The 26,033-nt window shown below is 42.5% G+C and overlaps 1 protein-coding gene across 2 annotated transcripts in view; it reads right to left on the bottom strand.

The window, feature by feature from the left end:
- Positions 1-25,304, bottom strand: part of PLOD2 (procollagen-lysine, 2-oxoglutarate 5-dioxygenase 2) — a 161,102-nt gene extending 135,798 nt beyond the window's left edge. For both annotated transcript variants that reach the window (XM_006772125.2, XM_015569374.1), the window contains exons 1-3: positions 25,123-25,304; positions 22,592-22,683; positions 19,415-19,551 (exon numbers count right to left, since the gene is read on the bottom strand). In XM_006772125.2, the coding sequence (XP_006772188.1) occupies positions 19,415-19,551; positions 22,592-22,683; positions 25,123-25,132 (239 nt within the window). In that variant the 5' untranslated portion in view covers positions 25,133-25,304. The remainder of the gene's footprint in view (positions 1-19,414; positions 19,552-22,591; positions 22,684-25,122) is intronic.
- Between the last annotated feature and the right edge of the window lie 729 nt (positions 25,305-26,033).

Below are 26,033 nucleotides of genomic sequence, written 5' to 3'. Positions count from 1 at the left end.
AGAGATATATGAACCCTTATATTCATAGCAGTACAATTTACAATAGCTAAGATTTGGAAAGAGCCTAAATGCCCATCAGCAGATAAGTGGATTAGAAAACTGTGGTACATCTACACGATGGAATACTATGCTGCTATAAAAAAGAAGGAATTTTACCATTTGCAACAGCATGGATGGAACTGAAGAGCATTATGCTATGCAAAATAAGGTAGTCAGAGAAAGATAAATATCACATGATCTCACTCATATGTGGGATATGATGATCAACATAAACTGATAAACAAAAATACATCCAGAGACAAATGGCAGGGGAGGTGGGGAGTTTAGAGATCAACCAAAGGACTTGTGTTCATGCATATTAGCATAACCAATGGATACAGACCCTGGGGTGGTGGGGGCTTGCCCTCAAAGGTGGGAATTGCGGGAAGAGTCAATGGGGGGGGAGAGGAGACATATGTAATACTTTAAACAATAATTAAAAAGCATGTATATATATATTCTGTAGCTTTGGAGTGGAATGTTCTAAAGGTGTCAACTAGTTCCATCTGATCTAGTAAGTCATTTACTATTCCTATTTCTTTGCTGATTTTTTTTAGAGGATTTTTCCAGTGGTGTCAATGGGGTATTAAAGTCCCCTACTATGATTGTATTGCTATCAGTCTTTCCCTCAATATCTTCCAGAGGTTTTTTTTTATGTATTTGGTGTTCCTGTATTGGGTGCATATATGTTTACCAGAGTTATATCCTATTATTGAATTGCTCCCTTTAGTATTATGAAGTGGCCCTCCATACCTCTTGTTATGGACTTCCCTTTGAGGTCTATTTTGTCAGATATAAATATTGCTACCCCAGCTTCTTTTTTCATTTCCATTTGCCTGAAAATTTTTTTCCATACCTTAACTATCAGTCTGTGTGAATCTTTTGTTCTGAGGCGGGTCTCTTGTAGACAGCAAATATAAGGGTCATGTTTTTTATCCTTTCAGCTACCCTATGTCTTTGATTGGAGCATTTAATCCATTTACATTTTAGGTTATTGATAGGTACTTGTTTGTTGCTATTTTTATTATTTATGCCTGTGTTCCTTCTTCTCTTTCCATTTGTTCTTTTTACAGTGATCTCTTTAGTATTTCTTACATTGCTGGCTTGGTTGTAATAAACTCGCTTAGCCTTTTTTTGTCTGTCAAGGTCCTGATTTCACCTTCAAGTTTGAATGATAGCCTTGCTGGGTACAGTATTATTGGATTCAGTCCATTGCTTTCCATCACTCTGTATATGTCATTCCATTCCTTTCCGGCCTGATGTGTTTCTGTTGAGAAATCAGTTGATAGTCTAAAGCAGCATTCGCCAACCAATGATCCACAGACCACCGGTGGTCCATGAGGTGTGTAAGTTTGGAGACAGCTGGTCTAAAGGGAAATCCCTGTAGATAACTTTTTTTTTCTCTGGCAGCCTTTAAGATTCTTACTTTGTCATTGATGTTTGCCAATTTATTGATGATGTGTCTTGGTGCCGATCTCTTTGGGTTCATCTTGTTTGGGACTCTGTGTGCTTCTTGGACTTGTGCGTCTTTTTTCTTCCCCAAATCAGGGAAGTTTTCTGTCATTATTTTTTCAAACAGGTTTTCTATTCCTTTTTCAGCTTCTTCTCCTTCCGGCACCCTTATTATGCAGATGTTGTTTCATTTTGTTTTGTCCCAAAGCTCCTTTAGGCTCTCCTGCTTTTCAATTTTTTTCCTGAAGAGCCAGTCTCTCCAAGCAGCCTCAAGACCAGGGGTCCTCAAACTTTTTAAACAGGGGCCAGTTCACTGTCCCTCAGACCATTGGAGGGCTGGACTATAGTTTAAAAAAAAAACTATGAACACTGCACATATCTTATTTTGAAGTAAGAAAACAAAATGGTAACAAATACAATATTTGTATTTGCATGTGGCCCGCGGGCTGTAGTTTGAGGACCCCTGCTCAAGACAGCTAATACAGTCACACCCAGCCTACACCTTGAGCTGTACAAAGGACACAAAGACTCTGAAGCACCCTCAGGGACTGGGTTAAAAAGGGGCCGTTCAGTTCCAGAAAGCAATATAGCACCACCTCCACCTAAAGCCCTGTCAGAAACTGATGCTTGAGTGATTAGGATTGACAGCAGGCAGACAGGCAAAGGGGACAGACTGGTCCTAACTGCTCGCAGCCAAGGCTGTGGAGATAGACACAAACAGAGAAGTGGTGGATCCCTTGGTACTTCAACAGGGTGCTGACTGCCTAACAGGAAACTGAGAAGTGGCAGACAGAACAGAAGAGTGGGGTCTTAAACTAGCCCTTATGGGGCATTAAAACAGCTGAAGTGAACAACACTTCACTTTTTTATTTCTTATCTTTAATTTAATTTTTTTTCTTTATTTTTTAATTTTTAGTATTATTTTTTAATTCAAATCCTAGCTCTGCCACTTGCTATCTGTATAACCTTAACCAAGTCAGTTACAGAAACTGTTTATGCTTCAGTTCTTTATGTATAAAATCAAAGAGAAAGTAGCATCTATCTCATCAAGTTATTGTAAAAAATAAAAATTAAGTTAAAAAATTAACGCAATCAATAAAGTTAACAAAAATTAATATCATTACTAGATGAAAGGGACTGAAATAAGGGGGGGGGCAGCAGGAGAAAAAGTCCCCTTTGAGTTTACACCAATCTATAATTTAAAATAATTTTATTTTTTGTCCAGCTGGCGTAGCTCAATGGTTGAGTGTTGACCTATGAACCAGAAGCTCACGATTTGATTCTCAGATGGGTTACTGAAACTTTTACAGTCATTTGTCTTTCTGTCTTCCCTGTTTCGGTAGCATCATCAACCATAGTCACCCAAACTGAAAATCTTTCATGAAACCTTGCCTCCTCCCTTTCTCTCCCTTGCCTTCTCTCTTCAAACTGTTTGTCAAATGCCATTGATTTAATACACTTAATCTATTTAGCATTCAAATCCTCTCCATTCCCACTAGAAGACTCTGGACTAGATTAATTCAAAAGCCCACAAGACTCCATGTTAACCATGCCCTTTCCACTTCTAATAAGGACTGACACCTCTCCGGAAAACCATTCTGTGACTGTCTCAGACTAGATCAGTGGTTCCCAATGGTCTCTGTTGCAAGGATTCAACTCTGTTGTTATGGTACAAAAGCAGCCAGGAAATATGTAAACAAATGGGCATAGCTGTGTTCTCATAAAACTATTTACAAAAGCAGGCAGTGGGCCAGACAACAGTTTCCCACCCTGGCCTATGGAATAGTCTAAATGAATCAACCTCATTTTAATAACTTTCCATTAAATAACCTGTTATAAAGACAAACTAAATTATTTGATCTCTCATCCATGTCTTTACTCATGGTGTTTCCTTTGCTTAGCATGTCTTTTCCCAAACAGGTCCAAACCATTCAACCTCAAGGCCCATTTCAAATGTCACCTCCTCTTCAAACCTATACTTCATCAGCCTAAATGGAAAAGATCATTTCCTTCCTCTTAACTTCCACACCTCTCCCCTTTCAAAGAACATTTTTTCGTTTTGTGCCAGGACCAGACTGCATGGTTTTCTTTCGTATGTCATATCTAAATCTTTATTTATCTGTGTATTCCTCTAACCTTGGATTTTGAAGATAGTCAATAAGTATTTGTTGAGCAAGTAAATGAATAAATTAATCCCAAGTTTCAACAAGAAGCTAGGTATTTAGAAAAAAAGCAATGAAGTGTTCTCTATTTCTTTATTTGTTCCTCCCCAATTCAACACTTCATTATCACTTAACCCAAAAGTTATAATCATCCAAACTAGTAGTGGCTAGTGTTTAAAAGCTTAAAGTTGATGAAAGTGAAGCATACAAGTAGCAACACACCTGGTAATGCTGCCTTTAATCATGTCTATAGATAATTAGTACCACAAACCAATATTATGAAACCACCCTCACACCCCTGAAAAAGCTGATAATGTCCTCCCAGTTGAACCTGCAGAATAAATTACAATAAAATCACAGTGGAAGTAATTAAATTAAATTTCAGAAGTGGGAATGATTAAATTATTCTAGACATTTTGGAGGAAATGGAAGGAATCAACTTGTATAAAGTAGGTCTTTTTTTAAACTTTTCTTTTTGTCGAGAGAAAGGAAGGGAGAGGGAGAGAAACAATGATCAGTTGCTTCCCACAGGCATCCTGAGAGGGGATCAAACCCACAACTTAGGTATGTGCCATAAATTGAACCAGCAACCTTTTGGTGCACAGGACAACACTCCAACTAACTGAGCCACATCAGCCAGGGAAAAGTAGGTACCATTTTTTAAATGAAATATTACTGTGAGGATTTTCTTCAAAATGGAATATAATTGTTTTGACAGGGTTTGGCTGGATTGTCATTTTCTCTAGATTAATTTGGGGGAGTGGCCTAGTGCTGGAATAACACCTAGCGGAGAGGCAGCTAAGGAGATAATGGTGGGAAGACAACAAACTGCTCCAGCTGCTGGCTATTTGTAGCACCATAGTCACCAGCATTTGTGGCTGGGTCAGCCTCTTTATTTTTTAAATAAATTTTAATATATGGTTAATTAATGAAAATCTCCCTTTAGTTTTAAAATGATAGTTAAATATAATCTCTGCAACATGAGTACTTAGAATCTGACACATATTTATGCTGGGGTCCAGCCCCAGCAGGTCCAGGGGTCCCCAAAGGTGTGGACGGAGTCGGCGAAGAAGGAATGACATAGAGACAGCGTTCAGTTGATCAGCAGCCTAGCCAGGATCTCTAGCCAAGTTCTGGTCAGGATCTCCAGCCAGGTTCTGTAGCCATGTTCCCTCGCTAGGTTCTCCAGCCAGGTTCAGTCACCAGGTTCTAGACAGGTTCTCTTGCCATGTTCTATCCAGGTTCTGTAGCCAGGTTCTATCTCTAGGATCTTCAGCCAGGTTCTCTCGCTAGGTTCTGTCTCTAGGTTCTATTGCCAGTTTCTGTCCAGGATCTTTTGCCATGTTCTGTCTCTAGGTTCTGTCTCTAGGTTCCTCCTCTAAATTCTGTGTCCTGTTGTCTTGTTACATCTGTATTTATACCAGTTGATTCCAATCCTATCAATCTCTATTCCAAAGGTTAAGGCGTTTCTTATCTCCATTCCAGGGAGTAAAGATTATGTAGCTTAAGCATGATTGTTTGTAGTTAAAGTGATTAATTACCCGCCTGGCACTTAATTAAGAGGTTTTATTATCTCCCTAACTTAAGGGGAAAATCCCTACCTGGGGAAACAACCTTTCTCGGAGAGGTGACCTTGGTTAAAACACAGCGCCAAGAAGGTGAGCAAACATATTAAGAACAGTGTGCCATATGTGCCAGTTCCCTTGAAACAGCAAGGATGGACTGGCTCCCGGCATATTTAGTGCACACTATGTATTCATCCAGGCAAGAAATAAAGAAACCTTTTTTTAATTCCCAGAATATATTATGTAGCTAGAACATGACAGATATAGAGAACTATGAATATAAAAATGTATGCAGAGGAGAAGGTTTCTGTCCAAGTAAGCCCCCCATTTTTTCTACTTAACATATGCTTAATACATGTTTACTCAAAAAAACAAAATTCCCAGAGTAAACAATCAGTTGTGTGTTTTTTTTGGGGGGGTGGGAGAATATATATATACACATGCACACACACATAAATATACATACACACGTACATATGTATGTATACACACACATATGCCTACACATAAACAAATTACTGTCATACGGGAGTACCATATATCAATCTAAATATACATCAACATCCAATGCTTCTTTTGCATGCAATCTGCTCCTTCCTCCTTCCAACATACCCACTAACACAGTAAATATTAATAAGAACATCTGAACTATTTGAAAAAATAATTCATGAATTTCCTATGTAATTTCTAGAAGTACTTCACTATTCTGGATGAGCCAGAAGGCAGTGCAATACATTTAAGTAACAGCTAATGACTCAATCTTTCCTTCAAAAAGAAGGGGGGGAATCAGTATAAAGACAGACAACTTTGATGTGTTTTGGCTTTCCTTTATCATAATATAACTAGAGGCCAATGCACAAAATTCGTGCAAGGGGCTCGGACCTCACAGCCCCAGATTCATCCCGAAGGTCATCTGGACAGTCGTCTGAAAGGTCATCTGGACAGTTGTTCTGCTGTCCAGTCTAATTAGCATATTATCTCTTTATTATATTGGACTAGTAGCCCGGTGCACAAAAATTTGTGCACTGGGGGGGAGGGGGGAAACCCCTCAGTTATTAAACATTTAACAGCCCAACCCCGGCCACATTGGTGGTGGTGGTGGTGGTCTTGTTAGAATGTGTTTGTTTAAGTACCAACCTTACTGGCTTAAAAATGTAAGCTTTTAACACTGCTCTCTCTGTTCCGTATCCTTCCGATGAAAAATGGAGTTGGGTTGCAGCACAGGAGAGAAATTCAGAAGGGGAATATTGAAGTAATGACTGAAGTAGGAGAAGAGGGAACCTATTTCCCTGGCCATAGGTGCTGGCGGCCTGGACCACAGGGCTGACAGCTTATCCGGGTGGCTGCACCCTGGGACCTCGGGCGGGTGGCTTGTCAGTCTTCTGGGCTGCAGCCAGCCGCAGGCGCTGGGGCCTGGACCAAAGGTGGGCGGCTTCTTCTTCTCTGCTTCCAGGGGGGGCAGTCAGTTATGTGTATATGTGTGTGCATGCAAATATAGGCGTGTACACGTGTGTATGTGGAAATCTGCTGGGCAAGTCAAAACCATAGAAGAGTTGCCCCCTATCTCTTGAATTTTCCAGAGATATCCCCCACTTTTTTATTATAACACTATTGGAGAGTCAGTATTTGCAGCCAGCCAGTCAATAACTCTCTCAGTGTCTATTTCTAACTTCTTTCCCTGTCTATCTTCCAACCCCTAATCATATTTCCACCTCGATACATCATATTTACTCCCAATATACTGTATAGAGAAGGAGTCAGGATGCTGTCTTCCCATAAATAGTACTCAGTAACAAACCAATTGCATTTTAGTTGGGCAATGCCCCTACCCACCCTTCAAATCCCTTCCACCATGCATTTCTGTTTCCTTTTTTGTTTGTTGGATTGTTCTGCTGCTCCTTCTCCTCACCCCACCACCCTTAGATTGCAATGTAAAATTCTTTTACCATGGCAAGAAATTATTAAAAATACAGGTACTTTAAAAAAAAATACAGGTACTTCTCCGATCACCAGCGGGATGCGGGGGGAAGGGGAGGGCAGGGAAGAAGCAGCTGCTGGCTGCCCAAGATCTATGTGGCAGCATGTAGAGGCCAGGACCTGGTCTCATGGGTTTTACCTACGCAGTTTGAAAGGTGCTTGCGATCTACGTGGTGGCCAGGACCCGGTCTCAGAGAGTTTGCAGTTTGAAAGGTGCTTGAAATCTATGTGGCTTCCAGGACCCAGTCTCAGGGGGTTTGGAGTTTGAAAGGTGCTCGCAATCTACGCGGCAGCCAGGACCCAGTCTCAGCGGGTTTTATCCACACAGTTTGAAAGGTGCTTGTGGCTCGTATCGGTCAGGGCCCAGTCTCAGGGGATTTTACCTGTGCAGTTTGAAAGGTGCTTGCGATCTACATGGCAGTCAGGACCCGGTCTCAAGGGGTTTTACCCGCGCATTTTGAAAGGTGCTCAAGATCTATGTAGGGGTGAGGGCCACCTATTCCCTGCCCCGCACGGCTTCTCTGATCACCGGCTGGTGGGCGGGGCAAAAGCAGCCTGGTTCTCTGATCACCGCTAGAGAGCAGGGCAATGGCGGCCCGGTTCTCTGATCGAGCATAAGGAGGGTCTGGGAAGATCAGTAAACCTTTCAAATTACCAAAAAAGCAGCCTGGTTCTCTGATCACCGCTAGAGAGCAGGGCAATGGCGGCCCGGTTCTCTGATCACGGCTGAGGAGGGGCAAAGGTGCCTAGGTTCTCTGATCATGGCTAGGGGCGGGGCAATGGAGGCCCAGTTCTCCAATCACGGCTGGGGGCAGGGCAAAAGCACCCTGGTTCTCTGATCATGGCTGGGTGGCCCCCAGGGCCACCTTTGCCCTGCCCCCCGGATCTTGCCTGCTGCCTGGGTTTCTGATTACTGCCAGCTGCAGGTGGTTTCTTCCATCCTTCCCCTTTCGCCTCCCAGCATTGCGCATACATATGCAAATTAACCGCCATCTTTGTTGGTGGTTAACGGCCATCTTTGTTGGCAGTTAATTTGCATATTGCCCTGATTAGCCAATAGGAAGCATAGCAAAGGTATGGTCAATTACCATGTTTGTCTATTATTAGATAGGATAAACTGTTGTCCATCACTAATGACAAGATTCTTTATGTCTGAAAACTGTCATCATTGTAGGAATAGAGAAGTCTATCAAATAAATCTGGCATAGTTTGTTAAAAGTATAACCATCATACTTGAAAAGCTCTGCTTTCAGAAAATTTTTACTCCGTCTTTTGTATAAAGTATCTAATCTAATAAAAGAGAAACATGGTAATTAGCCGTACCTCCGCTCCCCTTCCCATTGGTTAATCAGGGCAATATGCAAATTAACTGCCAGCCAAGATGGCTGCCAGCAGCCAGGCAGCTTGAAGCGAACATGAGGCCTGCTTGCTTCAGTGATGGAGGAAGCCAACGTTCCCCGCCTGCCGCTGCCGACCTCTGAGCTTGCAGTTTGAAACATTGTTACAAATACAGAAGCTAAACAAAACTCCAGAAACCTGCTTCAGCCAGCCGGGATCTCAGAGCTGGAATTTTAACAGTGTTTCAGTTATAGAACCCAAACAAACCAGATACGTGCTTTGAGCAGCCAAGGCCTCAGAGCTGGAGCCAAGCCTCAGAGCTAAAGCTGGCCCAGAATAAAACAAACAAAAAAAAAGAAAAAAAGCAGTTGGGAGCTTCAGTCACCCGCCAGCCTGAAAACGGCCCTCAGCCTCTCACCCAGACTGGCCAGGCACCCCAGTGGAGACCCCCACCCTGAAGGGGGTGTGATCAGCTGCAAACAGCCATTAGCCCCTCACCCAGGCTGGACAGGCACCCCAGCAGGACCCCCACCCTGATCCAGGACACCCTTCAGGGAAAACCAGCCGGCCCCCACCTGTGCACCAGGCCTCTATCCTATATAGTAAAAGGGGAATATGCCTCCCAGCACTGGGATCAGCGGAGCTGCGAGGCCTCCTGGCACCGGGATCAGCGTGACAGGGGGCAGCACCCTAACCCCCTGATTGCCCTGCGGCTCTGTGTGTGACAGGGGGCGGGGCCACAACCTCCCTATCCACCCTGCTCTGTTCGTGACAGGGGAAGGTGCCCCAACCCCCTGATCAGCCCTGCAGCTCTGTGTGTGACAGGATGCAGCGCCCCAACCCCCTGATCGGCCTTACTCTGTGACAGGGGGAGTTTCTCAAACCCCTGATCAGCCCTGCTCTGTGCATGACAGGGGGGAGCTCCCCAACCCCCTGATCGACCCTGCTCTGTGCATGACAGGGTACGGAGCCCCAACCCTCCTGATCGACCCTGCTCTGTGAGTGACAGGGGGCAGCACCCCAACCCCCTGATCCGCCCTGCTCTGTGCATGATAGGGGGCGGCACCGCCACCTCCCATCAACCCTGCCTTCAGTGTGACAGGGCGCAGTGCCCCAACCCCCCAATTGGCCCTACCCTGAGCGTGACTGAGGGTGGTATCGCAACCTCCAGATCTGCCCTGCTCTGTGCATGACAAGGGGCAGCACCCCAACTCCCCAATCAGCCCTGCTCTGAGCCCGACCAGGGGCTGCACCTAGGGATTGGGCCTGCCCTCTGCCCCCCGGGAGCAGGCCTAAGCCAGCAGGTCGTTATCTCCCGAGGGGTCCCAGACTGCGAGAGGGCACAGGCTGGGCTGAGGGACCCCCCCTCCCACCCGAGTGCACAAATTTTTGTGCACCGGGCCTCTAGTCTACACTAATAAAAGAGAAAGATGCAAATAAACCATCACTCCATCACCCTTCCACTCCAGTACACCCACAATATACGCCCACCAGCCAATTAGAAGCGAGTATGCAAATTAACCCAACTAAGATGGCAGCGGCCACGGAGCTGGAGTGAGCAGGAGGCTTGGGTTGCCCCAATGATGGAGGAATCCAGGCTTCCCACCAGCCCTCGGCTCCACTCAAGGCTACAAAATTTCAAATATAGAAGATAAATAACTCCCAGGAAAAAAAGGAGAGGCTGGGAGTTTGGGTCACTGGGGGGCATGGCCAGCCTGAAAATGGCCATCAACCCCTCACCCAGGCTGGCCAGGCACTCCAGCGGGACCCCCGACCACCACCACCACCATGAAGGGGATGTGGGCAGCCTGAAAAAGGTCCTCAGCCCCTCACCTAGACTGGCCACAACCCCATGGGGTGAGGGTCCCCACTGGGGAGTTTGGCTAGCCTGAAAACAGCCCTCAGCCCCTCACCCAGGCTGGTCAGGTGCCCCAGCAGGACCCCCACCCTGATCTGGGACAACCTTCAGGGCAAACCAGCCGGCCCCCACCCGTGCACCAGGCTTCCATCCTATATAATAAAAGGGTAATATGCACATTGACCCTAACAGCAGAACGACTAATGACTGGTCACTATGGCACACACTGACCACCAGGGGCCAGACGCTCAATAGAAGAGCTGCCCCCTGGTGGTCAGTGTGCTCCCACAGGGGGAGCTCTCCTCAGCCACAAGCCAGGCTGCCAGCTGCCAACACAGCAGTGGTGTCGGGAGCCTCTCCTGCCTCCTCAGCAGCACTAAGGATGTCTGACTGCAGCTCATGTCTGCTCCCCGCTGGCAAGCGGACATCTCCCGATGGCTCCTGGGCTGCCAGAGGGATGTCTGACTGCCAGCTTAGGCCCAATCCCCCGGGGAGTGGGCCTAAGCCAGCAGGTGGACATCCCCTGAGGGGTCCCATACTGCAAGAGGGCACAGGCCGGGCTAAGGGACCCCATCACCCCCACCCGAGTGCATAAATTTTTGTGCACCGGGCCTCTAGTGTAAGACAATATAAAATGTACACATACTGGATATGTAACCTGAATTATGAGAGTCATAAAATATTTATTTTGTACAATAAAATAAGATAGAAATTTGAAGAGCTGAAGAATAATACATATAAATTATACTCATGACAATAAGAAAATCATAAACATATTTTCAAAATTAGCAAAATAATTTAATAAAGTCAACTTTCACAATTTTCTAAAAGTAGGTGATTCTAAGGAAATTATGCTAAAATTCCGAACAATTTTAAAGCCTACATTTTTTGTCTGGTCGGCATGGCTCAGTTTTAAGCATTGACCTAGGAACAAGGAGGTTGCAGTCTGATTCCTGGTCAAGGCGCATGCGTGGATTTTGGGCTTGGTTGCCAGTAGGGGGCATGCAGGAGGCAGCCAATCAATGATTCTCTCTCATCATTGATATTTCTATCTCTCTCTCCCTCTCCCTTCCTTTCTGAAATCAATAAAAACATATCGGGAAGGCTGGGGAGGGTTGGGGGGTTGGAGGAGGGGTATGAAACCTAAGGACTTGTATGCATGCATAGAAGCATAACCAATGGACATAAGACACTGGGGGTAGGGGAGGCTGGGGGAATGTCAAGGGTTGGGGGGGAGTAAGGAGACATATCTAATACTGTTTGTAATACTTTAAGCAATAAAACAAAATAAAATAAAAATAAAAATAAATAAATAAAACCTACATTTTTCTTCCAAATTAGGTTTGCTCAGTTTTGTTTGCAGAATAGTTATAATATGAGAATTCCTTGAGGGTGGAAACTGTGCTTATCTCTTTTTCTGTAGTGATAAGTTCAATGCCTGGATCACAGTTTGTGCTCACTGATCCCACTTTTTAAGCAAAATATGACTTAATTACCAGCCAAAAGAAATGAATACTCGCTGATATGAAAGAGCATTATTTTCATAGTTTATAATCTAAATTCACTTTTTAAATAATTTCAATCTCTGAGATTTAGAAAATTTTAATGTTTTTCTGCTTTTGTAAGTCATTTATTTCTCTAAACAAATGAAGAACAATCTTTAAATTTTGTTTCAAAGCATTCACTTTATTTCTCCCTCTTTTACTGCAATTTACCTAATACTTACCGATTCCTTGCTTTTACCCTGACAACATGCAAATCAGATACAGACCCCAGCTTCACTATCTGACACATACAAACAATTACAATTCAATTTGATAAGTGAATAAAGCTAGCAATATAGAATCAAAGTGATGAGGTACACACCCTAACAGCAAATATTTGTGTGACCAAGATTTTCAGCCTGGATCAATCTTCCAAAACTACAATAATGGATTTTATATTCATTTTAATTCTACATTAACTTTTGTATTGTAACATTGACTACCATTCTAGTTTAAGTGACATTCTAGTAGTCTTCTTTACTGCTATTGTTAGTTAGCAATAGCCTATAAATTACAATGTTAATTTAATCATCTTTAAACAAATATCTAAATGAACTATGAGTTTCATACACCAAAATGCCTGAGTAGATGTTTCATTAAAAAAAAAAAATACTCTTTTTGGTGAGGCAAATAACCATCACTGAAAGGTCTTTCAAATATTTTATAAATTGGGAGTCTTTCAAATCGAGCATATTTGTATTCTGATTAATGGTGCAATACTTAGTGCTGCCAAAAATATATAAATGTCTGCTCAGTATAAGTTCATATTCAAATAATTGCACCAACTTTATTTCAATTACTTTTCTGCTAAAGAATTTTCATAAGTCTAAAATAAGACTAAAACAAATAACCAAAATTTTTGTTAGACATTTATCTGAAACCCAAAAGGATTCTTCCACATACTTAATTTAGGATCTACTATGCTGGTTTATATTTATTTTACTGTACTCATCCTATATAATAAAAGGCTAATATTTAAATAGACTGTACAGTGGAACAACCAAATAACAGAACAACCCGGTCGCTATGATGTGCAGAACATGGCGGGTGTCAGCAGCAGGTGGCAGAGCGTGGAACATGGCAGTGTCGGCCATGGCGGGATGGTGGAGCAGGTCAGCGGGGGCACCAGACCAATGCGTGGCACTGGTTGCTGTCATTGGGGTGAGCCTCTGGTAGTTACTGAAAATCCTTTGCTCACGCATGCAGTGGTCCCACCCAGCACTCACACCTGTTGCCGGCAATGGCCCTGGTCACACTCCTTACTGGTGCCAGAGCCACCTCTCACACCCACTGCTGGTGCCAGCACTGCTCAAACCCGCAGCTGGTGCCAGAGCCACCACTCACACCCACTGCCAGTGCCTGGCGCCCGGTGCTGGTCCCAATCACTTGATGCTGTCAGTGGGTGCCAGCGGCGGCTGCTGGCCCCGATACCCCCTGAGGGCTTCTCCACCTCCCCCTGTTCCTGGGGGGTGATCGGGGCAGCAACCGCCACTCCACCCACTGCTGGCGCCAGCCTCAATCACTCTGTGGCATCAGCAGGTGCAAGCAGGGCCGGCGCTGGCAGGAACAAGGCTGCCAGCTGACAGGGGACCAGGAGCCATGGTGGGAGGGGCCAGAAAGGGGCATGGAGGATGGGCCGAGACCTGCTCCTGTGCCCACCGCAGCCTCACGGCCCACAGTTCCTTTCAAGGTGCATGAATTCATGCACTGGGCCCCTAGTCACAGAATAAGTTTGCAGGAATATTTAGTGTGTATCAAATTTATTCACAACTACTCAAACTCTTCTTTTTACATACTAGGCTACCTATAATTCTTTTTAAAAACCTGGTCATGCCCAGCTGCTGTTACTCAGTGGTTGAGCATCCACCCATGAACCAAGAGGTCGCCAGTTAGATTTCTGGTAAGAGCACATGCCTGGGTTGCTGGCTCAATCACCAGTAGGGGGCATGCAGGAGGCAGTGATCCATGTGTCTCTCTCATCAGTGTTCCTCTCTACCCCTCTCCCTTCCTTTCTATAAAATCAATAAAGACATATTAAAAAGAAATAAGGAAGCCCAGCCTGCATAACTCAGTGGTTGAGCATCGACCTATGAACATGGAAGTCATGGTTCGATTCCTGGTCATGGCACATGCCCAGGTTTTGGGCTTGATCTCCAGTGTGGGGTGTACAGGAGCCAGCCAATCAATGATTCTCTCTCATCATTGATGTTTCTATCTGTCTCTCTCTCCCTCTACCCGCCTCTCTGAAATCAATAAAAATACATGTAAAAATAACAAAAATAAAATTTAAAAACCTGGTCACTATATAATAATTAGGTCATTCGGTCATCAATGTGACTAGCAGAAAAGAATATAAGCTTTTGAAAATAATTCTAAAAGTACCTTGTTATACAACTCAAAATGCCCAGGCCCTTGTTTAAAGCAGTTTAAACAAATATGAGTTTTAACAAATAAAATTGTGCTCAAATTAATTCAAAAAAGCCTATCTAAATGAGATTCAAGAAATCATCTGGAGTTTAGAAATGTTCTAAAATTGAGTACTGATGATAATTGCACAACTATGTAAATTTACCGAAATTAATATATTTAACACTTAAAATTAGTGTGTGTCATGTATATAAATTATACTTTAAAAATTATTGTTTTAAATGGGAGTTCCATTATTAATTTTTTGAGAAAACTCCATGCTGTTTTCTATAGTGGTTGCACCAGTCTGCATTCCCATTAGCAGTGCAAGAGGGTTCCTTTTTTTCCCACATCCTCACCAGCACTTGTCATTTGTTGATTTGTTGATGATAGCCATTCTGACAGGTGTGAGATGGTATCTCATTGTCATTTTGATTTGCATCTCTCAGATGATTAGTGACTTTAAGCATGTTTTCATATGTCTCTTGGCCTTCTGTATGCCTTCTTGAAAAGTATCTATTTAGGTCCTTTGCCCATCTTTTGACTGGATTGTTTATCTTCCTTTTGTTAAGTAGTATGAGTTCCCTGTAAATGTTGGAGATTAAACCCTTATCAGTGATAGCATTGGCAAATATGTTCTCCCATGCAGTGGGCTTTCTTGTAGTATTGTTTATGGTTTCTTATCCTATATAATAAAAGGCAAATATGCAAATAGACCGAACAGCAGAACAACTGAACAACCAAACAACCTGTCTCTATGATGTGTGCAGACCACCTGGGGCATGCGTGGAATATGGCAGGTGTTGGCAGCAGGTGGCAAAGCATGGAACATGGCAGGCATCGGCCATGGCAAGATGGTGGAGCAGATGAGTGGGGGCACCAGACCAAGGTGGGTCACTGGTCACTGTCATCAGGGGGAGCCTCTGGTGGTTACTGAAAATTCTTTGTTCCCGCTGGCTGCGGTCCCGCCCAGTGCTCACACCTTCTGCCAGTGCTGGCCCCGCTCACACAGCTGGTGGCGGAGCCACCACTCTCACCCACTGCCAATGCCTGGCACCGGTCCCAATCACTCGGTATAGTCAGCGGGTGCAAGTGATGGCTGCTGGCTCCGATCACCCCTGAGGGCTTCTTCAACTACCCCTGCTCCTGTGGGGCAACTGGGCAGCAGCTGCCACTCACAGTCACATACGGCGCTGGCCCCACTCATACCCGCTGCTGGTGCTGTCTGTGGGTGCAAGTGGGCCAGGCGCTGTCAGCGCATGGGAGTGCCATTGGTGGGAGTGGGGCTGGAGGCAGACAGAGGACCAGGGGTTGCAGAAAGAGGGGCCGAGTGGGGGCACGGAGGATGGGCTGAGACCCGCCCGTGTATCCACTGCAGCCTTGCGGCCCAAGTTCCTTTCAAGGTGCATGAATTCAAGGTGCATGATTTGTTGATGATAGCCATTCTGACAGGTGTGAGATGGTATCTCATTGTAGGACTAGAGGCTAGTGCAGGGGTGGGCAAACTTTTTGACTCGAGGGCCACAATGGGTTCTTAAACTGGACCGGAGGGCCGGAACAAAAGCATGGATGGAGTGTTTGTGTGAACTAATATAAATTCAAAATAAACATCATTACATAAAAGGGTATGGTCTTTTTTTTTTTTTTTAGTTTTATTTATTTCAAATGGGCCGGATCCGGCCCGCGGGCCATAGTTTGCCCACGGCTGGGTTAGTCCTACATAATCCTATCTAACAATAGACAAACATGATAATTAACCATACCTCCGCTATGTTTCCCATTGGCTAATCAGGGTGATATGCAAATTAACTGCCAACCAAGATGGCGGCCGGCAGCCAGACAGCTGAAGCGAACATGAGGCTTGGTTGCCCCGGCGATGGAGGAAGCCAAGGTTCCCCACCTGCCGCAGCCCATCTCTGAGCTCCGGATGCAACAATGTTGCAATTATAGAAGCTAAAAAAAATCCAGGTACCTGCTTTCAGCCAGCCAGCCTCAGAGCTGGAGCCACAACAAAGTTTCAATTGATAAATTGATAAATCCCAGAATAAAGAAAAAAAGAAAAAGGAGAGACTGGGAGCTTCAGTTGCAGGCTTAGCCTGCCTGAAAACAGCCCTCAGCCCCTCATCCAGGCTGGCCAGGCACCCCAGTGGGGACCTCCACCCTGAAGGGGGTGCGGGCAGCCTGAAAACAGCCATCAGCCCCTCATGCATGCTGGCCAGGCACCCCAGCGGGGACCCCCACCCTGAAGTGGGTGCAGGCAGCCTGAAAACAGCTAAGGGGTGCGGGCAGCCTGAAAACAGCCATCAGCCCCTCATCCAGACTGGCCAGGCACCCCAGTGGGGACGGCCACCCAGAAGAGTGTGCAGGCAGCCTGAAAACAGCCATCAGCCCCTCATTCAGGCTGGCCAGGCACCCTAGTGGGAACCTCCACCCTGAAGGGGGTGCGGGCAGCCTTAAAACAGCCATCAGCCTCTCACCCAGGCTGGACAGGCACCCAAGCGGGACCCCCCACCCTGATCCGAGACACCCTTCAGGGCAAACCAGCGGTCCCCACCCGTGCACCTATATAGTAAAAGGGTAATATGCAAACTGACCCTAACAGCAGAAAGACTGGGAATGACTGGTCACTATGACACACACTGACCACCAGGGGGCAGATGCTCAATGCAGGGGAGCTCTGCTCAGCCACAAGCCAGGCTGATGGCTGCCAGTACAGCAGTGGTGGTGGGAGCCTCTCCTGCCTCCTCAGCAGCGCTAAGGGTGTCCCATTGTAATATGCTAATGATATGCTAAAGCCACTCAACCGGTCACTATGACGTGCACTGACCACCAGGGGAAAGATGCTCCGACCAGTAGGTTAGCTTGCTTCTGGGGTCCGGCCAATTGGGGCTGAGTAAGATAGTCCAGACATGCCCTGGAGCCCTCCCATGGTCCCTCCCTGGTTGGCCAACCTCCCGCATCACTCCCCAGCCCCGATTGTGCACTGGTGGGGTCACTCGGCCTGGCCTGCACCCTCTCACAATCCAAGAACCCCTCAAAGGATGTTGGAGATCCAATTTCAGCCCAATCCCACAGGCCAGGCTGAGGGACCCCACTGGAGCATAAATTTGTGCACTGGGCCTCTAGTTGTTTAAAGGAGCCTATCTAGACCATTAAGTACATAAATATTTGTATTTGTTCATATAGTAGTTACCCCTGCTTTCATAAAACTATCACAGTTGAATGGTACAAAATAAATCATGGTAAGAAATAGGAATTTGTTTGATTTATTAAAATTAATGTGTTCTTAATTCTAAACTCAACCAGATGTAAGCTTGATTAGATTAGCAATTATATTAAATCGAATGGGTATCTTATATTAAACAACCTAATTCATTTCTCACTCATTCATAATAATTTTCAATTGTATTAATCATTCTGAACATATTTTTTAAAAAGGGTGTTATTTTTAAAAAAAATAGAGTAAAAAGAGCTCTAAAGTGGCACCAACTATCCACCCCTTTCTTCCTTGATTACTTGCTCTTCATTGCTAGATTTTTCCAAAACATAAATGGGTGATAAAGAAAATGTTAATGATTCTTCTTAGATAATGGCTTGGCTGGGGTGAGGCTGCATGTTTTCAGTTAGCTGGCTATTCTCACAGAAAAAGGTGTCAGAAATATTGTCTATTTGGTTCACTAATATAGTTTAAACACTAATAATGCCTGGTACACAGTGACCTTCTATTAAAATTTTGTTGCAGTCTTTTTTATCAAGTGGGGTCTTAAAGTATCATCTAAATAAACAAATGTAACTTCAAGGAGTATTCAGGTATTTCTTTGTCCCTTCCCTCATTAGAAACAAATTGGCCCCTTATTAAACCAGTTTATTTCAAGTCTAGATCTTAGATAACGGGACAGGGTATGGGATAGGAGGGTAAAGACAGAGCAAAAGTTCTTTCTAAAAGCATCACTAATATGTGATAGGTAAATTTTACAAGGAGACTCTACCTCAAGGTCAAAATCGAAATCTACATGTGGCAAGTTCAAGCTTACCAAAATGGTTGTTTGAAATCCACAGTAATTTTAAACCAAAACATACTCAATATATAACCTAAGCACATTATAAGCTTCCTACTCTTTTGTCAAGGGTAAAACTATATTTAATAATAGAAAAATTCCCAATACACAAGCTAACATCAGCTATGCTACATCTCATACTGCAAGAATAGGTAACTATAAGCGGGACTTATTTTTTTGTGTTTGTACTAGTTATTAGGAAAATTTTAGAGATGCAAGTATATAGACCCTTTCAAAACTTTTAAGTGTTGATGGCACTAGGAGTTCACTGCATACATTTTCCTTTCAAAATTTATGCCTTTTCTATTTACATATTTGCATGTATACTAAGTAAGCATTAGTCTTACTTTCATCTGCAATAATTTGTGGTTTTAGATGTTGTAGAGATATAATAAACTTTCCTAAGTTAGAGGAGAAAGTGCAAGAGGGTTTCAAATGAGCAATCAATGACCAAAACATAAAAATTTAAAAAAGGTACAGAAAGTGGAAAAAGGTGGCAACCACTAGTGCCTCATGACATTATTAAAAACATGTAGGAAGGTAAAGAAAGACAGTAGACACTCAAAATTAAATAGAAGCAAAGTAGAGTCACATATAAAAAGATATTTACACATTGGAAAGGCTTTTCTTTTTCAATAAACACAGCTTTTCTTATTTCTCACTTACAACTTTAAATGAACTACTTCCTCCTGGTTGACCAGAATCCCTTGAGTTACTCTCAATAGAAAAGTTCAGCATGATCTTTACTCTTTCTCTAAATCAAGATTAAAACACAAATTTCCAAAAGTGTGAGCTCCTGCCATGTTTTCTCATTGGTATTTATGGTAACTCATCAGATTTGATCATATTACATAACTATGTCAGACCGTGGTTTTATAATTATGAGTAAAACCTACTTCTTAAAACAATGATTCCTTGTGAATAAAATTATTTAATATGTAATCTACACATATGAATTTCAACCCTTTTTAAAAATAATTTAATGTAGACTTAAAAATCAGGTTATTTTTCTTACCATTCAGTAAACAAGACAACCATATCCTCATGACTGGCATAATGTTCCATAACTTCTTTCATTAATCTCACTTTTTGGCCTCCTCCAATGCTATTAATTCCATCACCACCTCTCCACTCTTCTCCTTGACCAAGGACCTATAAATAAAATCAGCATTTCATCCCTGAGCAAAATTTCAAATGATAGTACCATAAAAACTGTAAGTCATCAGTAACTTGCATAGTATTACACAGTAACCACTTTTTAAACATTTCACTAAGTCATGAAACTAGAAAGCAAACAACGTGATACCTAGTCAGATCATAATTCTTTAATGTCTTCCACCCCATAAAAATACTATTCCCAATTTTATCATTTTGAAGTAGACTCTAATCTGGGAGAGAGGTGGGAAGTGGGGTGTCACAGAAATTATTTCTCATATTTTATTTCTATGTGTCCAAATTTTAAAAAAAATGAAGAGAGTTTCCATAACACTTTTCAATAGGGCAGGAAATCAGTATGAGAAACACTGAAAGCCCTTGAAGCTCAGTGACTCCTGATAGGGCCATAGACAGTTTTCCTACTGAACCAGAATAGGTTTATGAGGAAAACATAAGGGGTGGGGGCATCAATCAAGCATTCCCTTCTTTATACATTACCCTCAAAAGCTTAACAGTAATTCACCTATGCAAGAAATTGCCTAAGCACAATTTATCAGAACTAAACTTGGAGCTGTTCTCAATAAGTAGATCCCTCCTGAATTAAAAGGTGACACAAACATAAACCTTGTATCTCTGTTTCATCTGAAGACTGAAATTCCCAAAATAATAATATTCTTGGAGATTTTTGAAATTAAGGAGGAATGAAATAAAAAAAAATACAAAACAAAAGGATAAAGTACATTTAGAAAATAAATAGTATTAGTTTCAATTTTACTTAACATTGAACCAAATATAAATCTGGCTGGCAAAGCCCATGGACTCTCAACCTTATTTCTCTAGTTATCATTTCATGAAGGTTGGAGGAAAAAGGCTAACCAAGAAAACAAACTGATGTGAATCTAGATTCATACTGAGGCTAGTCTAATAGATATTTTAGTTTTGGCCCTAAAATGTGGCCTCCTGCCAGGCCTCTGTGGTTCAGTGGTTGAGCACTGACCCATGAACCAAGAGGTCACTGGTTCAATTCTCAGTCAGGGCACATGCCCGGGTTGTGAGCTCCATCCCCAGTAGGGGGCATGCAGGAGGCAGCCAATCAATGTTGTTTCCCTCTCATCGATGTTTCTTATCTCTCTCTCTTCCTCCCCCTTTCTCTAAAATCAATGAAAACATATTTTTTAAAAAAGTGGGCTCCTTCCCTGGCTGGTGTGCTCAGTGGTTAGCGTGATAGCCTGTGGATGGAAGGATTTCAAGTCCAGTTCCCAGTCAAGAGTATGTACCCGGGTTGCCGTTTAGATCCCCTGTTGGGGCATATGCAGGAGACAACCAATCGGTGTGTCTCTCTCACATCAATGTTTCTCTCCCTCCCTCCCACTTTCCTTCAGTCCCTCCATTCTATCCTTCCACTCTCTAAAAATCAATGGAAAATATAACATCTGGTATGGATTACCAACAACAACAAAAAGTGGCTGCCTCTGGCCTGAAGATTTATTAGTATTACACTTTCATTCTACAGCCCTCTTGGACTTCTCCAATACCTCAGTAATACCGTGCCCAGGCCTATCTGAGAGAGTCTCTGTACACTGCACTATAGTAGCCTCAATTCTGCTCAATTTTCTCCTTTCATTCCACTAAATCAGTGTTTCAAACTAGACCCTGCATGTGAATCACATGGAGGGCTTGTTAAAACACAGACTTACACATCCTGCTCCCAGAGTTCCTGATTTGGCAGGTCTGGAGTGGCATCTGAAAATCATTATTTCTATTTCCCAGATGATGCTGATGAACTCTGAGAACCATCCTATCCTAATATATAAAAACACAAGATCCGTAACGACCGACCAAAGGCTTGACCGAATACTGGAAGTCAGTCCTGCAGTCAATGCTGGGTTGCTGTGGTGACCTAGCACTGACTGCCACTGCTGAGGGCATGGTGACCCAGCACTGATTGCTGAGGGGGCTGTGGATCAGGCCCGGAGAGAGGCAGGGTCTGATCCACAGCCTCTGTGGCAGCTGTTGATCAGCTGTTGCCTCTCTCTTTCTCTCAGGACTTTGCCAGCAGCTGTAGCTCTCTTTCTCTCCAGGCCTCCATGGGGGCTGCTCATCAGCCCTGCCTCTCTGATCAGGCCCAGAGATAGGCCTGGAGATGCTGAATGGCATAGAAACTGACCAATCAAAACCAAATATGGGTGAACTGCGAGGAGCCAATGGCTGCCTAGGAGGTGGAACTTCTGACGCTGACTGGCATAGTAACCAACCAATCAGAACCTAATCTGGGTGAACTTCGAAGGCAGAATCTAAGATGGGGGCTGAGGAGGGTTTTAAGAACCGCGGATCAACCAGCCATCTTCCAGATGTCTGACTTCCTTCCGGACAAAGCCATGGTGGTGGGGGCCAAGGCAGAGGCAGTTAGAGGCTATCAGGCCAGCAGGTGAGGGTAGCTTGGGGTGAGATCAGGCCAGCAGGGGAGGGCAGTTAGAAGTGCTCAGGCAGGCAGAGGCAGTTAGGGGTGATCAGGCTGGCAGGGGAGAGCTGTTGGGGATGAGATCAGGCCAGCAGGGGAGGGCGATTAGGAGTGATCAGGCAGGAGGCAGGTGAGCGGTTAGGAGCCAGTGGTCTCAGATTGCGAGAGGGATGTCCAACTGCCAGTTTAGGCCCAATCCCACAGGAATTGGGCCTAAACCAGCAGTCAGACATCCCCCAAGGTTTCTTTGATTGGAGAGGGTGCAGGCTGGACTGAGGGAGCCCCCCCCTCTGTGCACGAATTTCATGCACCAGGACACTAGTATAAACATATTTTCTGCTATTTTATAAACATGTTTATACAAAGCATTAGCAAGTATTATTGTCTGAGTAGCAGAGTATTAATAAGGCCAAAATTTATCTTTAAAACAATCAAGTATATATAAAATTTAATAGCAACTATGTAACCAAATTTCACCTTCCTCCTTTGGATTACACTTCCCGTTGTTACTATTGTTATAAAAATGTACTTTAGGCACATATTTTAATGTCTCCATTAATTAAAGTTATACCATACCTTCACAGTATAATTGAAGTATTTGGCTGACTGCATAAACCGATGAAATCCATCATTTTCTTTTGTTGCTATAGTTATGACTAATAATTTATCTGGAAAGATAGAAGGAAATATCATAAGATGGTTTACCAAGAAAGAAGTTAAATACTCCCACTTTACAATCACTTGCACCCATGGGAATGCTCTAGTTTATTAATATACATAAGGATAAACAAAGAGCTGTTGAATAAATAGGCACCTCAAGCTGGTTTATACTACTGCCAATGATGAACCACAGGAAAGAAAGTGCAATGGTGTTTACTGGTAAGAAAGTGCAATGATGTTTTTGGAAAAGCACACTCTTGACAAGATTTTCAACCCTAAAAAAAAAGTCACTTCCATAAAATACACAAAATTTTTATCTGTAAAGATAGACTCTCTTAGGTATTATCTAATCAACCAGCTTCACTGTCACCTATAAATCATCACTGATTTATTACACACATCAATGAGGTCTGGAATCACATGCTATTACTCAAAAACACTAGCATGTACAAAAATAAAAGATCCAATCATGAGACTGGTCTTAATTTTAAAAAAATAAGTTATGATAAATTGGGAGCATATACTTAGAAACAGAATCTTACTTTTTTCTTCCTATTAATGAACTTTTTATATGATAAGTCTACAAAACCAACATTTACATCACACTCAACACTTTGTGTTTTTTTCTTAAAGAATAAAAGAAACATCTTTACTTATACAGATCCTAGAGCAATGGAAACTAAGGAGAAAATAAACAAATGGGACTACATCAAAATAAAAAGCTACTGCACAGCAAAAGAAACCATCAACAGAATAACAAGAAAGCCCACTGCATGGGAGAACATATTTGCGTGATGGCTTCTTTTCTGCAGGAAGATGATGACCCCAGCAAAGGTGATCAGAGTCGGTCAGTGGACCCTGGTGAAGATAACGTAACCGAGCAGACCAATCACATCATCATTCCGAGCTACGCATCCTGGTTTGATTATAACTGGTGAGGAGGCCCTACCTCTGTGGACATGGGACTGAGGAGTGGGAAAACGTTCCTTGAAATCTATGAGGAAAGTATCCTCGGGTGAGGATTATCAACAACAACAAAAAGCTGTGGCACATTTACACGAACTTTTACCATTTGCAATAGCATGGGTGGGCCTGGAGAGCATTATGCTAAGCGAAATAAGCCAGTCAGATAAAGATATAAGTATCACATGATCTCACTCATTTGTGGAATATAATGAACAACATAAACTGATGAACAAAAATAGACCCAGAGACAGAGAAACACCAAACAGACCATCAAACCTCAGACGGAAGGCTGGGGAGGATGGCGGCAGGTGGGTAAGAGTTCAACCAAAAGACTTGAATACATGCATGTTAGTATAACCAATGGACACAGACACTGGGATGGTGGGGGCTTGTCCTGGGGGTGGGAGTGGCCAAGAAGGAGTCAATGGGGGAAAAAGGAGACATATGTAATACTTTAAACAATAAAAAATAAAATAAAAGGAACCAGAGTCAGCACTTCCCTGATAAATACAAAGCTTTCAATCCCCATTTTATATTGGATTATTTTCAGTCTAACAAAACACTCCCTCTTAGTAGAGCAGTAGATAGATTTAAGGAGTCATTTCAAAATACTTATAGAAGCTATTAAAGAAAATGCTTATTAGGAAAAGACATGTCTTAAAATACATAAAAGAAACAACTGCATCAGCAAGTGCCAAGTGTGCTAGGACTTTTTTTTTTTTTTTAACAGGATGACCAGTGGACTAAGAAAGCAAAACTAACATCTTTTTGACATTCAGGGCACTGACAACAGAGCTATATGATTTGATTCTCATTTGCCTGTTATGAATAAGAAAAAAAAAATTCAGACTGTCTTAAATGTCCCCTAACCAGTATACAATCATTGACAACAGCACTTAATGCCAATAAAGTAGCATTAAAGAAATCAATTAAAAACAATTGCATATGACCCAAGGTAATCATCAAAATTTGAAAATAATTTAAACCACAGAGCATAAATAAGTGCAATATATATAAAGAATACAGTCAAACATTCATTAATCAACCCAAAAAGAAAAATAGTTCCATGAAAATAAATATCAGCATTCTCAGATGATTTTTTTTCTGTAAGATATTTCTCACCATTCTGATAAATAAATACTCAAGGAAAAATAAGTCATTTTCATAAAGAAGTCAGGCCCCAAGTAAATAAATACTAAGAGTACTTTTTCAATTTACTATTCTTTTTTTATTTTTAAAAAATGATTTGTAATGTTTCAAACAGTACCTGATTAAGAAAATCTGACATATTACCATTCAGAAGAAAATGTGAAATAGTGAACACTAAGTTTTATTTTATAAAAGTAAAGAACATGCCTTTTAAAGTTTCTTTTCTCTGTAATATGACTATTTAAATGTAGCTTTCTTTCTTATCTTTTTCGATATAAATCAGAAAAATTAGCTATAAGTTTAGATTTTGACTGAATAGATTTTATGCTCACCATTTCCCATATAAAATTAAGAGCAAGGATTTCTTTCAGTATTCTTAACAGGAAAAGTAATGTTGGCCAGACCCTTGAGCAGAGAGATGTTACCTAAGGCAATGGCTCAGAAGGCAAAACTAAAAATGTGTAGGCTGGCAATCTTATGCTAAATGAAGACTCCTGCTGTTCCAATACTGTTGCTAATTACAAAAAAAAAATACTAGTAAATAATTTTGTTAAATGAAGGTATGTTGAATAACATTATACATAAACACCTGTTTCCTCTCACCTGATAATCAGTATCGTTACTGTGATGAGAAATAAATCTTACTCAATTGGGGGAAATAGAAGAAGAAAGTGCTGACATGTACCACCCCCAAGCTCTCCAACCAACTCAAAAGTCTAACTTGTTCGACATTTATGAAGTGTTCTTGTCAAAAAAATTAACCTACATTTGATATACATACTTTAGGTTTCACTAAAATTCACACTATAAATTTATCTAAAATGAAAAGACAAGACAATTGACCTAGAGCAGGGGTGGGCAACCTTTTTGTGAGTGCGTGCCAAAACCAGAAAAATCTCTGACTCAAAATTCTTCTGTGTGCCAACCCTAATTTTTTGAGAACATGTTATGCCTACTTGATATCTGTTAAGGTGTATGTATGTGAAGAACCTTGAAGAAATAATAAAATTCACTTGAGCGACAAAAACACAGTATATAATGATGAAAAATACATTTATTTTTTAATGTATACATGTACAATGATAGTCCGACAGAAAACTTTATGACTCCGTTTGACATTATCAGTGGGACTTTTGCTGCTGCATCACTGTTGACAGAGATTTTACATCAGGTTTCTATTTCGTGACCTTCAGAGATATGCTCGAGCTACTACTTTCATCCGTCAGGCTACTCCTATTACGAG

This window comes from Myotis davidii, unplaced genomic scaffold, assembly GCF_000327345.1.
Source record: "Myotis davidii unplaced genomic scaffold, ASM32734v1 scaffold1066, whole genome shotgun sequence".
NCBI lineage: Eukaryota > Metazoa > Chordata > Mammalia > Chiroptera > Vespertilionidae > Myotis > Myotis davidii.
The sequence above is the reverse complement of the archived record's forward strand: the minus strand, read 5'-3'. Positions and strand labels throughout refer to the sequence as shown.